General features: G+C 48.5%; 1 protein-coding gene across 1 annotated transcript; it reads left to right on the forward strand.

Moving 5' to 3' along the window:
- Positions 1-1193: 1193 nt before the first annotated feature.
- Lep (leptin) lies at positions 1194-14085 on the forward strand. The gene is made up of 3 exons (XM_059257460.1): positions 1194-1287; positions 9783-9951; positions 11106-14085. The coding sequence occupies exons 2-3, from the start codon at positions 9808-9810 to the stop codon at positions 11463-11465; spliced, it is 504 nt and encodes a 167-aa protein (XP_059113443.1). The 5' UTR covers positions 1194-1287; positions 9783-9807; the 3' UTR covers positions 11466-14085.
- Positions 14086-14339: the final 254 nt, after the last annotated feature.

Below are 14339 nucleotides of genomic sequence, written 5' to 3' on the forward strand. Positions count from 1 at the left end.
TTTTGTAGTTCACAGGTTAGCAAACAATTCCTGTTTTGTAGGCCAAGAGGGGGATGAAGGTTACCCTGTAAGGACTAACACAAGAGAAAAAAAAACAAGGCAACAATTTTTTGTTGACAAAATTCAGAACTTTATTTGTAGACACCAAAATTTAACTTTTTTTTTTTTTTTTTTTTTTTTTGTAGTTTTAGTGCCTACCCTGGATCTGGCTCTGTAGACCAGGCTGGCTTCAAACTCATAGAGATTCCCCTGGCTCTGCCTCCAGAGTGCTGGGATTAAAGTGTGCGCCACCACTGCCCGGCATTAACTTTCTGCATCAGAACTATTGTTCTTGTTTGTTTCCCAGCCATTTAATTATGTAAAAAATATTCCTATTTCATGGGTGATAACCAAACCAGGGAAGGCAAGATTTGGGGTAGTCTGTGTCTCCTACTCAACATGACTCTCTGGTTGTTTCTGAGGGTGTTGGTTCGTTTTCAAAGCTGTTCTCAATTGAGGTGACCTCAATGGGCCTGATTCAATTGTTCACATCACGGTCCTTGGCCACCTCTAATCCTTATCAGCGGGGGGTTATAAGACACCAGGCTGAACACCCCGTACCTGTTTCCTCCCACTGGGAACTCAAGGATACTCCTGCCCTAATGAAGAAAATACTGTTTGATCTGGAGTAGACTCCTGTCACCCGCCCCGGGTGACTGGTCCAGAGCGGTCCTAAATGCTGAAGTGCTTGGAACCTTCGAAGCAGGTGCATTCTGTGTCGTAAAGGCAGGCATCTCATACCTAGGGATCGGGTGTCTTTCCGGTGCCAAAGGTGCCACTCAGGACCCAGTTCCCCCTCTGAGCAGCCAGGTTGGGTATGTAGAGTCGTCGGAAGAGGCAGCCGGCCTTGCTCACTGGCCGCCCTGTCCCCAAGCTGCCTCCTGTAGCCACCCTCCCGGCTGCTCCCCGCGCTGCTGGAAGCGCCATCTCAAGGGACCGATTCTTAAGCCACTGCTGCGCGCAGGAGCCGCTGGCGCGACCTCGAGGATTGCTGGCTCCTACCAAGCGCCCTCAGACTCGCACTCGAGGGCGCGGCTGAAGTCCTCCCTCGAGGCGCCCACAGCCCGGGCTCGTGCAAGGAGCACTAGGCCGCTGCCACCACCGTCGCTGCCCCGCGGGGCGGGGCGGGAGTTGGCGCTCGCAGGGACCGGGGCTGGTCCCGTAGTTGCGCAAGTGGCACTGAGGCAGCTATAAGAGGGGCAGGCAGGCATGGAGCCCCGGAGGAATCCCCGCGCCAGCAGCTGCAAGGTAAGGCCCTGGGCATGCTTTCTCTTTCTCCGTCAGTCCGTCTTGGCGCACCATAGCACCCCACCTAACTCTGGAAACCAGAGAAACTGAGGCAGGAGGGAGGTAGTGTGAACGGCTTGGTGCTAAACTAAGTAGCTTTGCCGTGAGGTTCTAGACAGAGGGAAGCCGGCTGGGAACTGAAGCGTGCTGAATTCCGGGTTAGGCCGGCCTGTGCCCACAGGGCACCAACCTGTTCTTGCAGAGCCAGCCAGGACTCCAGGAGTGTGTTTGGTCTGCAGACCTGAGATGATTGGGGAACTGAGATGAACAGATCCCACACCTGTCAGATGGAAAGCGCGAGGCTGGACGTGCAGGGATGCAGCCTTTCCGGATTCCTGGGGGCTAGATACAGCGTTGCTTTGTCAAAAAAAATTTATTTTCCAGTGAGGGTCTTGACTGGGGAGGGGGCCAACCCAGTGCTGAAACTACTGTGGCGTAGAGGTGGGTAGAAACACTGTCAGGAAGAACCCATTCCGCCTAGCCCCACCCCCGCAAAAAAAAAAAAAATTGCACCAGAACTCACTTCGTCTACCCTCAAAGCCATGCAAATTTTCGTTTTCGTGGATTGCCTCTGGGGAACAGAACCCCAGATCATGGGAAAAACCTGTAGCCAGCACGTTTTTTACTGTTAGGCATTTCTACCCAAGATGGCCAAATGCACATTGCCAGCCTGAAGCTCCAGCATGCCCTCCCCCCTCAGCTGTCTTTCTCTCTGGGGTTCCTTTAGACTGGATTTGTGGGTGTGATGCCCATACACTCCTCTCTGTCTTACTGGGAAAGTGGTGTTTTAAGTCTGGTCAGATCCCATACTGCCTGGTGTGGAGAGCTGCTTGAGAGAGGACAAAGTAGTTGAGTCATTTCAGTTGGAAGCATGGTAGTCAGGAGAGGTAGACAGAGGGCAGGGACTTGGTGGCACCATCTGGGAGCACAGGCTCTTTGGGTGCCCTTTGCAAGGTGGGAATGGGAGTCATATTTTTTTTGTAGAGTTCTTGATAGGACTGGGAGAGCGTTTCCAAACCTTTCTCTGATCTGTATGATGCATGGAACCAAATTTCAAAGGTGGAATGTCTAACAGCCAGCTCACTCCCCTAGGGGTGAAAAGACCACAGTGATCATGTATCTCATTGAGGCATGAAGAGAAGCACACTCCTCTCCCTAAAAAAAAAAAAAAAAGATTCTTTTCAGTTCTTTCCTTTCTCAAACACCCAAGGATGCTGGGCTGAGGGGAACATGTCCACATAGGCTAAAGGAGCATCCTTCTCATATTTGGTACATCTTATACCCGAAATAACAAACTCTTCTCGGTATCTGGGGAAAATACTTTCCTCTCTCTGTTCCAGGAAAAAACTCAAAGAGCCAAGGACAGAGCCAGGGAAGTTGCAATGAATTCTTGTCCATCAGCCCCAGGCAGATGCCGCTCGTGTCTGAGTGACCCATGTGGGGTGTAGAGATGGCCACCTGGGAAGACTCTTCAGAGCCTCAGTCATTCCCCTAGAGGCACATGGGAGACAGGGAGCTAGAACAGGGTCTCCAGGGACATGGGATTCTTCTGGAGTATGCATGAGCATTCTAGCCCATGGACACAGCCTTGAAATTCTTCTCTGTCCATATCCCAGAAATGCAGAGGTTAAGTTCTGTGGAAAAACAGGATGTCTGGCACTCAGATACCCAAGTCTCCTTTGCACTTGTTCCCCCATGTGACAACAGACATACCCTGCTCTACAGCAAACTACATGCTCGCATCTTTCCTGCTGTCTGTGAGCTCTCTGAATATACAGTCATGCCCCTGCTGACATTTCACCTAAACCATAGATTCAGTCCGCATCTGTGCGCACATGGTGTTTGCTCTGAGGAGTACCAGAGCTCTGCAGGGGAGCCATAAAGCTGGCAGGGGGAGTTCAGCATGAGTCCCCTGACCAAGACCCACAGTGCTGGGATGGGACAGACTCATGGATGGGTCTGGAGTCACTTGGAATGACAATCCACACTGAGCAGGGGTCAGGGAGCTGAGAGAAATCGGAATTATGTAGAGGCTGGGAACACAGAAAAGACGCAGAGGCGATTCAAAGTGTTGGAGAAAGAGAAAGCTGGACCCTGAAGCTTTTTAAGACAGCTTCATAGGCATTTCTGTGGGGGCAAAACTAAAGTCTAAGATGGCAGCTTGTGCCTATAATCTCAGCACTAGGAAGGCAGAGGCAGGCAGACAAGAGTTCAAGGCCAGTGTGGACAACACGGTGAGTTCAAGGCCAGTGTGGGCTTTGTGAGACTGCCTCAAAACAAAGAAAGATGACTTTTTTCAGATGGAAGCCACCCTGACCACAGGTTAACCTGGTCAGCCAATGGAGATCAAGGATGGAGAATAGTTTACTTATTCATTCAACAAAAATTGAATAAACACCTGCTCTGTAGATGCTGAGCCAAGTGCAGGTGTCACTAATGGATTGTGGCACCCTCTTTCAGTGTGGCAGGAGCTCCAGTTCTCCTTCCGACAGTGCTCCGGGGAGCCACTGAAAATTGATCAGAGTTGACACAGGAGTTGAAATCTATTTGCTTTCCCTGATGGGAATGAAAAGAATATAAGCCCCTCACCCACACTGTGCCTACCAGCTAAGAATGTCAGCATGATTTCTCAAGCAAGGCCTTTGGTTGCAGAGAAGAGAAAATTGCTCCTGCTAGCTTAGTGATTTTCAAATTGCATACTGTGGCCAACATTTGAAGAATGAACTGAAATCCCCAAGAGTGTATCACCTGCAGCAAGGGCAAATCTCTAAAAACATTTTTTTTAACATTTTGCATGTGTGTGTGTGTGTGTGTGTGTGTGTGTGTGTGTGTGTACAAGAGTGCACATCTACAGACACCAGAAGACAACTTGCAGGAATTAACTGATCCCTTCCACCATACGGGTCATTGTGGGAATTGATCTCAGATCATTAGGCTTGGTAGAAAGTGGCTTTACCTTCGGAGACATCTCACTAGCCCTTGTTTTTTGTCGTGTGTGTGTGTGTGTGTGTGTGTGTGTGTGTGTGTGTGTGTGCAAGGGAGGGGATAGATACACATATGCCACAGAGTGCATGTGAAGGGTCCAGCATTTAGTTCCCAGGGATAGAATTCAGGTCATCAGGCTTGGTAATACCTGCTTTTTATCCACTGAGCCATCTTGCCAGCCCAGGAGAAAAATTTTCTAATACTCTGTATTTCAGTAAGATAGCTATGGACCATAATTAACTGGACAATTCAAAATAGCTAATATAAAATCAATATTGAGAAGGCAAAGAAATGTCTGAGTGGGTAAAGTGTGATGTATGCTAGTGAATACACACATTAAATATGTGTAAAAAATTTTAAAGGTTTAGTTTAAAGAAATAAATGTAATAAAAAATGCTAGTTTTGTTATTTTAAGAGTGGAGACAGACAGACAGACAGACACACACACACACACACACACACACACACACACACACACACATACAGATGGGGGCGGGGGAACATGAGTTAGGTGCCCTCAGAGACTAGAGGCTGTGATCTTCCTGGATCTACAGTTACAGGAAGCTGTGAGCAACTTGACATGGGTGCTGGGAACTGAATTCTTGGTCCTCTGGGATAGCAAGCAGTATGCTCTCTTAACCACTGAGCCACCTCTCCAGCCCCAATAAAAACATTTTTTAAAGAAGTCACACTTCCTATCTAACATTCCCTGTACTCGGCTACAATAGCCATCCTCTCCCTCTCCCCCACACTCCTCTGAGGTTCTGAGAATTGTTCTTCTCTCTCTGCTTTGAGATCAGCATAATGTCCTCCAATTCCATTCATATTGCCGTGATGACAGTATTTCATTTATTTTATGGTGAATACTATTTCATTGTGGATATGTACCACATTTTATTTATTCATTCATACCTCAATGGGCACTTAGATTGATTCCATATCTTGGCTATAAACACGGAAGCGAAATATCTTACTTTGACATACTGGCTTCTTCTCTCTGGGTATATGCCTAGGAACAGGATGGCTGGATCATAAGGTAGTTCTATTTTTAGTTTTCAGAGGCACCTCCACACTGTTTCCCATGGGGCTGTATTCACCAGCAATGTATAAGCATTTCCTTTCTCCACACCCCACACCCAGCATCGGCTGTCACTTGTCCTTGACAAAAGCCATTCTGAGGTGAGATGATATCTCACTGTGGTTTCGATTTGCATTTCCAAGATATTTTCATATGCTCCTTAGCCAAACATTACCTGAATTTAATACATAGTAGCATACCAAAGATTATCAGAAAAAAAGTTCTATAAAAATCTGGTGGCTAGAGAAGAGGAAAAAGAAGGGAGTGTGTTCTGGGTCTCTTGCTAACCTCTGGTACGGGGGAAGCTAGACTGAGGCCAAGGACGGCAGCCTTGGTCAGCAGATGCCTCTGTCACCCAGTGCTCCCCCAATTGCCATTTCCCCCATTGCTGCATAACTGACCTGGGCTTTTGCACCTTCCAGTCTGGATCTGAAGAAGCAGCATCAGTTGTGTCCATCCCTACCCATCTTGTCCTGAAGGGTTAGCCCTGTCCCCTGGACGGAAGGAAGGAGAGGATGTTCATATCCAAGGCTACCATTATCTTGGGGTAATTAGGACGCTCTTGTTTGCAGGGAAGGGCGAGGTGGACGGTGGGAGCATAGAATTGCCCTGTAGGGATGTTGTTGAAGAATCACCCAACTGGGGAGGGGGAGTCTATCCAGGACCCAGGTGAGATCAGAAAGGGGAAACTGGTGGGCCAATGGTGCAGCCCACTGTTTTCTGAAGACATGTGTCACTGCCTGGAGCTGCCTCTGGGCCTTCCCCCCTCTGTTCTTTTACCTTTCCTGTGTGCCCCACCGGGGAGTCACAATGGAGAAGGCATGGCCTAGATGGCAGGGGAAGGCAGGCAGCCCGCAGAAGAGCTGGCAAGTGAGATATCCTGCGTGTAAAACAGAAGTAGGCGGGAAGGTAGCCCAGCAGTGCCCATCCTGTCCTTCTGCACGGTCCCTCTTCTTTCCAGGCTCTGCTGCAACAGTCCCCAGAAGTGAGGGACACAGTGTACTGCACCAGCATCTCAGCAATTTCTCTGGCAGATCTTAGACTATAACAACTCTTAAGTATTTAACCCACTTAAGAAACTTCTAGAAAGAAAAGCCTTTGTGGCCTCAGCTCCCTGGAACTACATCCATGGCCCCTTTCCCCTGAGCTCCAACCAACCCCCAGATCTAACTGATCACCAGATAGTGTCCCCACTGTCCTTAGAGTTAATCGAGGCATTGGCTCTGTTTAAATTGCCCCTTTCGTCGCAATTAATGATGTGCATTCTTACAACAGAGGGGCATTTTTGCTCTTTATTTTTATTAGCACTATTTACTTATTTTGGGTTATTGTTTTTCTGAGACCAGGTCTTGCTCTGAGCCCAGGCTGGCCAGGGGTTTACAAGAAACTCTCCTGCCTCAGCCTCACAAATGCTAAAGTCACAGGTATGCATGCCACCATAAACAATGCCAAGAGCTGCCACATAGCATTTCTGCTTCTATTTAATTGGTCACATTTGGCTGCATGACTGCACCTAATGGTAGAAGCTGGCAAGTATCCAGTTGTTTTTCATGGCCGCATACTTCCCTTAGGACTCTGGAGTGTCTTCAACTGGGAAAGAAAGAAAAATAAGACACTGGGAGCAACTAACAGTCTCCACAACATGGCTATGTATGTTGATTTTGTGTGTGTGTGTGTGTGTGTGTGTGTGTGTGTGTGTGTGTGTGTGTTGCACAAGCATGTTATGTGCTGTCGGGGCAATCGGTTCTCACCATGGCTTTGATCTCAGATGGACCTGTGACCACTTCTCTCTGCAACACCCCCCACCCCCCCACATGCGTGTCCTAGAAGCCTGGCCTCTCATCTTAGGCATACTTACTCAGCAACAGCATCTCAATTCCATGTTTTCAAAGCACTGCAATTTATTGCCAGAATCCACTGGGGCATATTATCCATGCCGAGAGAGGGCTTGTAAACCTGTTTGTCCATTCCAATAGTTCGGGGTGGCCATTATGTGAAAATAGCTATGATATGACCATAGTTAATCTGGTAGTAAATTTTGTAAGGAAGGAGGGTGTCGTCAACACATAAATCTTAGAAATGAATGCCACACACTCTTGTGCTGCAGGGGGGAACCCATAAGCACCAGGTACCCCACTGGGATGCTTGTGGGAGGCAGCGGGCCAAGTGTGTGGCTCGGTCAGCTGCAGGTGCTGTTGCCCAGAGCGTTTCAAGCTCTGCCCGGTAATTACAATAATTTTTAAGTGGCTGGCATTTACTCCCTCAACCCTGAGCCAGACACAAGCCAAGATAGGCAGGGATATCAAAAATTCATCTCATTTTTACCCTTTAGTGGCTCCATTGTACAGGTAGGACCAGATACTTTGGGAAGTTATCTCTCCTGCCCAGAGACACATAGAAACAAACAACAAAAACAGAGCCTGCAGTTAAACCCTGGGGCTGAACTATTACACTTGGCTCCCCCATTGGAGTTTCAAGGGACTGAAGGGGGATATCAGCTAGCAACCCTGCTGATCTGTGGAGAATACATTCCATGACTTCCAGTGGACACCTGAAACTTGTGAGGGGACTAAGCCGCTTATATCCATGTATTCTTCATATGCCTTGGAGCACAGACCCATAGAACTCGAATTCCTCACTCCTTGAATGTGTATGCCTCCTTTAAACACAGTTCTTGCTTTAGGACCATCATTAAATTAAATAAAGGTTAACAGGAACACACAGTGATTCCATGACAATTGATCTGATAACCAAGCTGCTAACCAACTAAGTAGCTCACAGATGGGTAATGTATACAGTGTGGATACCCTGGATGAGGGATGATTCACATCCCAAGAGGGGCAGGATGAGACAGTACAAGACTTCACAATACTACTCAGCATGGCACAATTGAGAATTGATGAAGTATTCATTTCTGGAATTTTCCATTTAATATTTTTGGATCACAAATGACCAAGGATAACTAAAACCTTGGAAAGTTGTGGATGGGGGTCGGGACTGCTGTATTTCAATCTGTCCTTCACACATCCCAGCCTGCTGTTTATCTTGTTGACTTTGGAAAAGTTGGCTCATCTTTCTGAGGCTCATTTGTTTTCTCTTCTGTAAAACTCAGATTAAAAAGAGCGTACCTTTAAGCAAGCACTATAAATAATAGATAAGCAGTGTGCTCATTTTTGCTGTACTGCCACAAGGTGAGTTATACTAATATTACCACCAATGGATGGCAATGCATCACCTGTTCCCACCACGACCCAGATGAGGAAGAACGCAAAAAGGAAAAGTCAGTTTTTCTACCATCTCCACACTCTTCATCCTAATACTTATGAATATCTTTATTATTCAAGCTCATATATACACCCTTAGCATGGATCACTGGCTACAGACTTGCATACATTTAACTTTATTACCTTTTTGCCTCATGCATCTCATCAAACTTGTGTTTTCTTAATCAAGCATCCGCATAGTGTTAATTTAAAAACCCAGGGTTCCATGACTGAAATTTCCAGCATTCTAAGTGAATGTGCTGTGTTCACTCCTGCCTCCACACCTTTGCACTTCTGACGTCTTGGCCACATGTGGCGACCGTGTTCTGCTCTCCCAGCCCCTTCTTGGTCTTCAACACCAGCCACGGCAATCTCCTCTGGGCTTCTGCGATGTCTCACACTTGTCTTCTTGTGAAGCTCCATCTTCCTGCATTGAAACAGCCTTCTTGCTTGTCTGCCCCTCCTGTTACACTGAGGTGCTGGAGGGTAGGAAGTATCTTCCATCCTTGGTGCACCGCGTCTAATGGGGGAAACGCTGCTTGCATTCAGGTTCCCCCTGAGAGAGGAAGGAAGTTATAAATCAGAAATGAAGGTGGTAGCATAGAGTAACAGGAAGGGCCGGGCAGCACTGGGTCCCTAGTAATAGAGTAGCGAGAGGAACACTTCCAACTCCTCCAACTCTCTCACGTGCATTGGCTAATTTCATCTTCATAAAAGCCCAGAGATAGGTAGATTGTAGGGAGAAAGGTAAAGTTTTGAGTGGTTATGTGATACACCTAAAGTTAGGCAGTGAGTAAACAACTATGTTCAACTAGACCTTAAGAGTTGGTTCTCTTTCCCTTGAAGTATGCAATAAAGCCCCCATCATCATCACACCCATCAGACAAATACTGCCCTATGATCGACAGGACACATCACTGTGGCTTTATTGACCTGCTAAAAATCTTTCTAAGGGGATGCATTTCATTAACCCAGGTTCCGTAACAAATTGTCTTTGACTTTGAGAGGATGGTAGCTAGCTAGGGAGGAAAGCAAATCTTATCTATCCACATCTGATGGCAAGTTGGCAGCAGGGCCGACAGGTGGATTTATACTGGGCTCTTGAAAAGTGTTGTTCCTTCTGTTTGCAGGCCCAAGAAGATCCCAGGAAGGAAAATGTGCTGGAGACCGCTGTGCCGCTTCCTGTGGCTTTGGTCCTATCTGTCCTATGTTCAAGCTGTGCCTATCCAGAAAGTCCAGGATGACACCAAAACCCTCATCAAGACCATTGTCACCAGGATCAATGACATTTCGCACACGGTAGGGAGACTCTGAGAGACAAAGGAAAAGTGGGGCTGGAATCGGAGTCGGAATGCCAGGCACGACCTGGAGGCTGGGGATTTATAAGCCTAGGGTATCCATTCTCTCTGGTTATGGCTCTTGACGCCTCCACCTGCTGGAATCCAGAGCTGAGTGGTTCCAGTTCTAAACCCAGCACCGACTGCTCAACTGTGGTTCTAATTCTAAGCCATTTTAAGGAATTTGACTTTGTCATACTCTCCCGTTAAGAAACCATAGATTCTGTGATAAGGCCACTTGTGTTCACTTTCCCTCTGCCACAGGAAACCCTGCCCTCATGGAAGCTGAGCGTGTAAGGCACACATCAGGGAGAACTGTGGTCCCTCCCTGCTCTGCAGCCGATCTCCCCTTCTCCTCAGTCCTTTGTTTCTGTCTCTCTCATTCTCCTTCCCACCAGAATCTACTTCCTTGACTCCTAGTTTCCAGGACCACAGGAACCTCTAAAGGTTATGGTGTCCCATTGACAGGTGGCCAGACTCCCAACAGTGTCTCCACTTGTCAGTCTACACAGGAGGATCCTTAGGCTTCTAACCGGTTTAGCTACAGCTTTTCCTGCCTGTGGCTCACCCTCCTTTCAAACTCACAAAGAAGAGCAATCGTCATCATCTTTTAAAAGTAGTCACCAGGGCTGTACATGGGAGACCCAACTACCCAAATATGGGTAGCAATGAGAGAATGTCACCCAGGAGGGAAGAGCTCTTCCTGGAAACCAGATTCACTAGAGTGGGGAGGGGCCCGACTTTGACCCTAATGAGGGAGAACCATGTAAGGATAGGACTGGGAGGGAGAGATCTGAAAAGGGAGGGAGGCTAGAGTGAGTATAAGGAACAGAGAGCCATGGCCAGTCCCTCACAGATGTCATTTGGAGAAAGGAATTACCCAAGAAGATTAGTTAGAAGTTAAGGGGGGGGGGGGGCTCAGAACGATAGCCGTCTGGGAGACCAGCTCAGTGGCTCAGCCATCAGCTGAGCACAGGAGATCAGGGCCTGGACCAGGAAGGTGAGAAAGGGAGGAGGCAGCCCAGGCTGGCAGATGTGCTGGAGGGCTTTGGAGACTGATTCCCCCCCCCGCCATTTGCTGAGTGTCTGCTGCTCCTCTTCCTCCTTCCTGTACAGCAGTCGGTATCCGCCAAGCAGAGGGTCACCGGTTTGGACTTCATTCCCGGGCTCCACCCCATCCTGAGTTTGTCTCAGATGGAGCAGACTCTGGCAGTCTACCAACAGATCCTCTCCAGCCTGCCTTCCCGAAATGTGGTGCAAATATCCAACGACCTGGAGAACCTCCGAGACCTTCTCCATCTGCTGGCCTCCTCCAAGAGCTGTTCCCTGCCCCAGACCAGTGACCTGCAGAAGCCAGAGAGCCTGGACGGCGTCCTGGAAGCCTCGCTCTACTCCACAGAGGTGGTGGCTCTGAGCAGGCTGCAGGGCTCTCTGCAGGACATTCTGCGACAATTGGACCTCAGCCCCGAATGCTGAGGTTTCAAGGACCACCAGTCTCCCAAGGATTGTGTTGAGGGAAGAAGCCTTGGCTTCCAGGGGTCTCTGGGAGAGGAGAGCCGTGTGTGCACACCCCTCATCCAGGACTCTGCCCATTTCTCTCACTCCTCTAGGCCACTCTTCCGAAGGCATGACTCCACAACGCTTGACCAAAGATAGACACACGATTCCACGAGCACTAGGAGGGGGGCCAGTCTGCAGAGCTGATTCTCACCCAGTTCTTCAGCAAGTATAGTTAAGAGCCATCCTGTCCCCTCCCTGTTCCACCCGCCTGTCAGTACATGCTTTACTGTGACCCAGGGGATATGAAGAAGGGGTGGGTAGAGCCTTTGGATTGTCTCAGAGTCTCCGGGGAGCACCATGAAGGCTGCAGCCACACACAGCTGGAAACTCCCAAGCAGCGCATGTTGGAAGCGCTTATTTATTTATTCTGCATTTTACTTTGGGTGGATTTGAAGCAAAGTATTGTTTTTTTTTTTTTTTTCAGGCTTTGGGGTCAGTCAGGGCTAGGGAGGCTCCTAGGGTGCTGTTTTCAATCCCATTGACGGTCAGCCTGAGGCAAACCTGTTTTGAGTGACTGGAAGGTTGGGCTCTCTTGAGCAAGAGGCAGCCGAGGTGGCTCTCAAGTCTGTCCTCTGGTGACGGGCTTTGTTTCTATTGTGACTGATTTCATGCAAACACTTTTGCAGTGGCATTGCCTGGAGCATAGGCTAGGTTATTATCAAAAGAAGATGAATTTTGTCAAGTGTAATATGTGTCTCTGTGCACCTGGGGATAGGGGATGTGTTAGGGGGAGGGAGGAGGATTCACAATGTGTTTTTTGAATAACACATATGTGTTGGGCTTTTCTGAAAGGGGGAGGCAACTCCCTCAGCTTCTGCAACCACCTAGTGTGGTTTTGGTGAAAAGAACAGTTTAGAGTGTACCAGGCACCCTTGGAGGGGGCTAAAGCTACAGGCCGTTTTATTGGCATATTGCTGAGCTCAGGGAGTGAGGGTACCACAGTTGAGACAGTGATCCCCAAGCAAAGGGTGCCTGGTGTGGCCCTCCAAGTTGTCCAGGGTTGATCCCCACAATGGGTTTCTTAACCTGGCGGCGACCCTAGTAGGTATTTGCACGTCAATCTGATTGGTTCATCCAAAGTAAAACCACGTTTCCCACCCACCCATTCTGTGGGGAGTTTTGTTCCAGTGGGAATGAGAAATCATTCAGCTGATGGTCCTGAGGCCTGGGCCAGCACTGCTGAGGAAGTGCCAGGGCCCCAGGCCAGGCTGCCAGAAGTGCCCTTCAGGCTGGAGGTCATGTTCAAGAGGATGGACAAAGGGGCTTGGGTTTTTCCACCACCCTGCACCCTAATGTCGCCATCACACTGTGGGTGGCAGATCAATGCAAGAAGACTCGATGGAAAGCAATACACTTCAAGACTGAGCACCGCTGCGTGCTCAGCCCTGACTGGTGCTGTGGGCTAGAGAAGCTCACCAAAGAAACACAAAAATCGGGGCCTCACGTCCCTGCGGTAAAACCCTAGTCACCGGTGGATACTTCACCATGGCAGCACCGCACAGCTGAGAGCACAGTGCTGTCCTCCAAGGGTGGGAAGCAGCCTGAGCTGTGGCAGTGCCCAGGGTAAGCCCGCTTGCACTCTATAGCATTTGCATACTTTTCAGGGCACACTAGCATGCACCGCTGTTGTAGCGCACCCGTTGACACAGGAGGACTGGGGTCGTAAGCATAAGCAAACACAGGTTGAGGATCCCTTATCCAAAGTGCTTGGAACTAGAAAGTTTTGGATTTTAGTCTTTTCAGGCTTAGGTATCTTTGAGTACATATAATGAGGTATCTTGGGGGTGGGACCCAAGTATAAACCTGAAATTTATTTCTATTTCATAATACCGTATGTACACAGCTTGAAGGTAATTTTCTACAGTGTTCTTAAATAATGTTATGTGCACGAAATGAGATTTCACGGTGTGGGATTTTCTACTCGTGGCAACATATCATCACTCAGAAACCACTGGGTTCCGAAGCAGTTTGGATCTTGGATTTTCTGTTAAGAGTTACTTAGACTATACTTAAAACTATAACGGCAAACAGGTGACAGGCCCAGACTAGGGACCAGTTCCTCAGCCCTGAAGGGTGTTCCTCCAGCCAGCTAGTGCACTCTGGAGGTGAACTGGATCAGGTTTTGGGGTGCTGGCTAGAAGAGAGGAACTTGAGGTAGGTTTTGGAGGAGGTGAGGGATGTGTTTCCTACTAGGAGGATGTTGTCTTATTGGAAGTCGGTATGTGGAGGGGTTAATGGATGACCAGGAAGTGAAGGGGAAGTGACAGGGGAGGACGGAATAGGAAGGGACATGGTGGAAGGACTTTATGGGCCACAAAAGTGAACATTGAAAGAGTCCCAAGTGCCACAGTCTGGAGCAGAGGCCTGTGGTGGCTGGTGTCAAACTGCTCTGGGGTCTATGATATGTCACCTTGGCCACCTCAGCCAGCTGAAACGTCCTGAGCCTTTTGCTCAGAAAACCCGGCACTATGGTTCACTCCCAGATTGTGAAACTTCCCATATGCAAAAATGCTTGGTTTTTTTTTTTTTTTTGGTTTTGTTTTTTGTTTGTTTTTTTATATGATAACAAACTTCTGTTTTATTTTGTATAAACTTAAATAAATTAATTATGCTTCCCTGCTTTGTTTTCTGTCTCCTTCTGTGGAGGGCTTCAGGAGAGCTGTTTATGTGTGACAGAGCAAGGCCTGGCTGGCGTCCAGCCATCACCCGGGTCAGCTCCACCCGGGCTTGGCCACAGCCAGCCGCCAGTTATTCAGGCGAAAGGATTCCCCTAAAGCCCAGGGCTGGTCA

Source organism: Peromyscus eremicus, chromosome 3 (assembly GCF_949786415.1).
Source record: "Peromyscus eremicus chromosome 3, PerEre_H2_v1, whole genome shotgun sequence".
In the NCBI taxonomy this organism is placed as follows: Eukaryota; Metazoa; Chordata; class Mammalia; order Rodentia; family Cricetidae; genus Peromyscus; species Peromyscus eremicus.

Excerpts from the sequence above, each read along its gene's own strand:
- Lep (XM_059257460.1), top strand. The coding sequence starts at position 9,808 with ATGTGCTGGAGACCGCTGTGCCGCTTCCTGTGGCTTTGGTCCTATCTG. Across the intron at positions 9,952-11,105 it reads TCAATGACATTTCGCACACG|CAGTCGGTATCCGCCAAGCA; the intron begins GTAGGGAGACTC and ends CTTCCTGTACAG.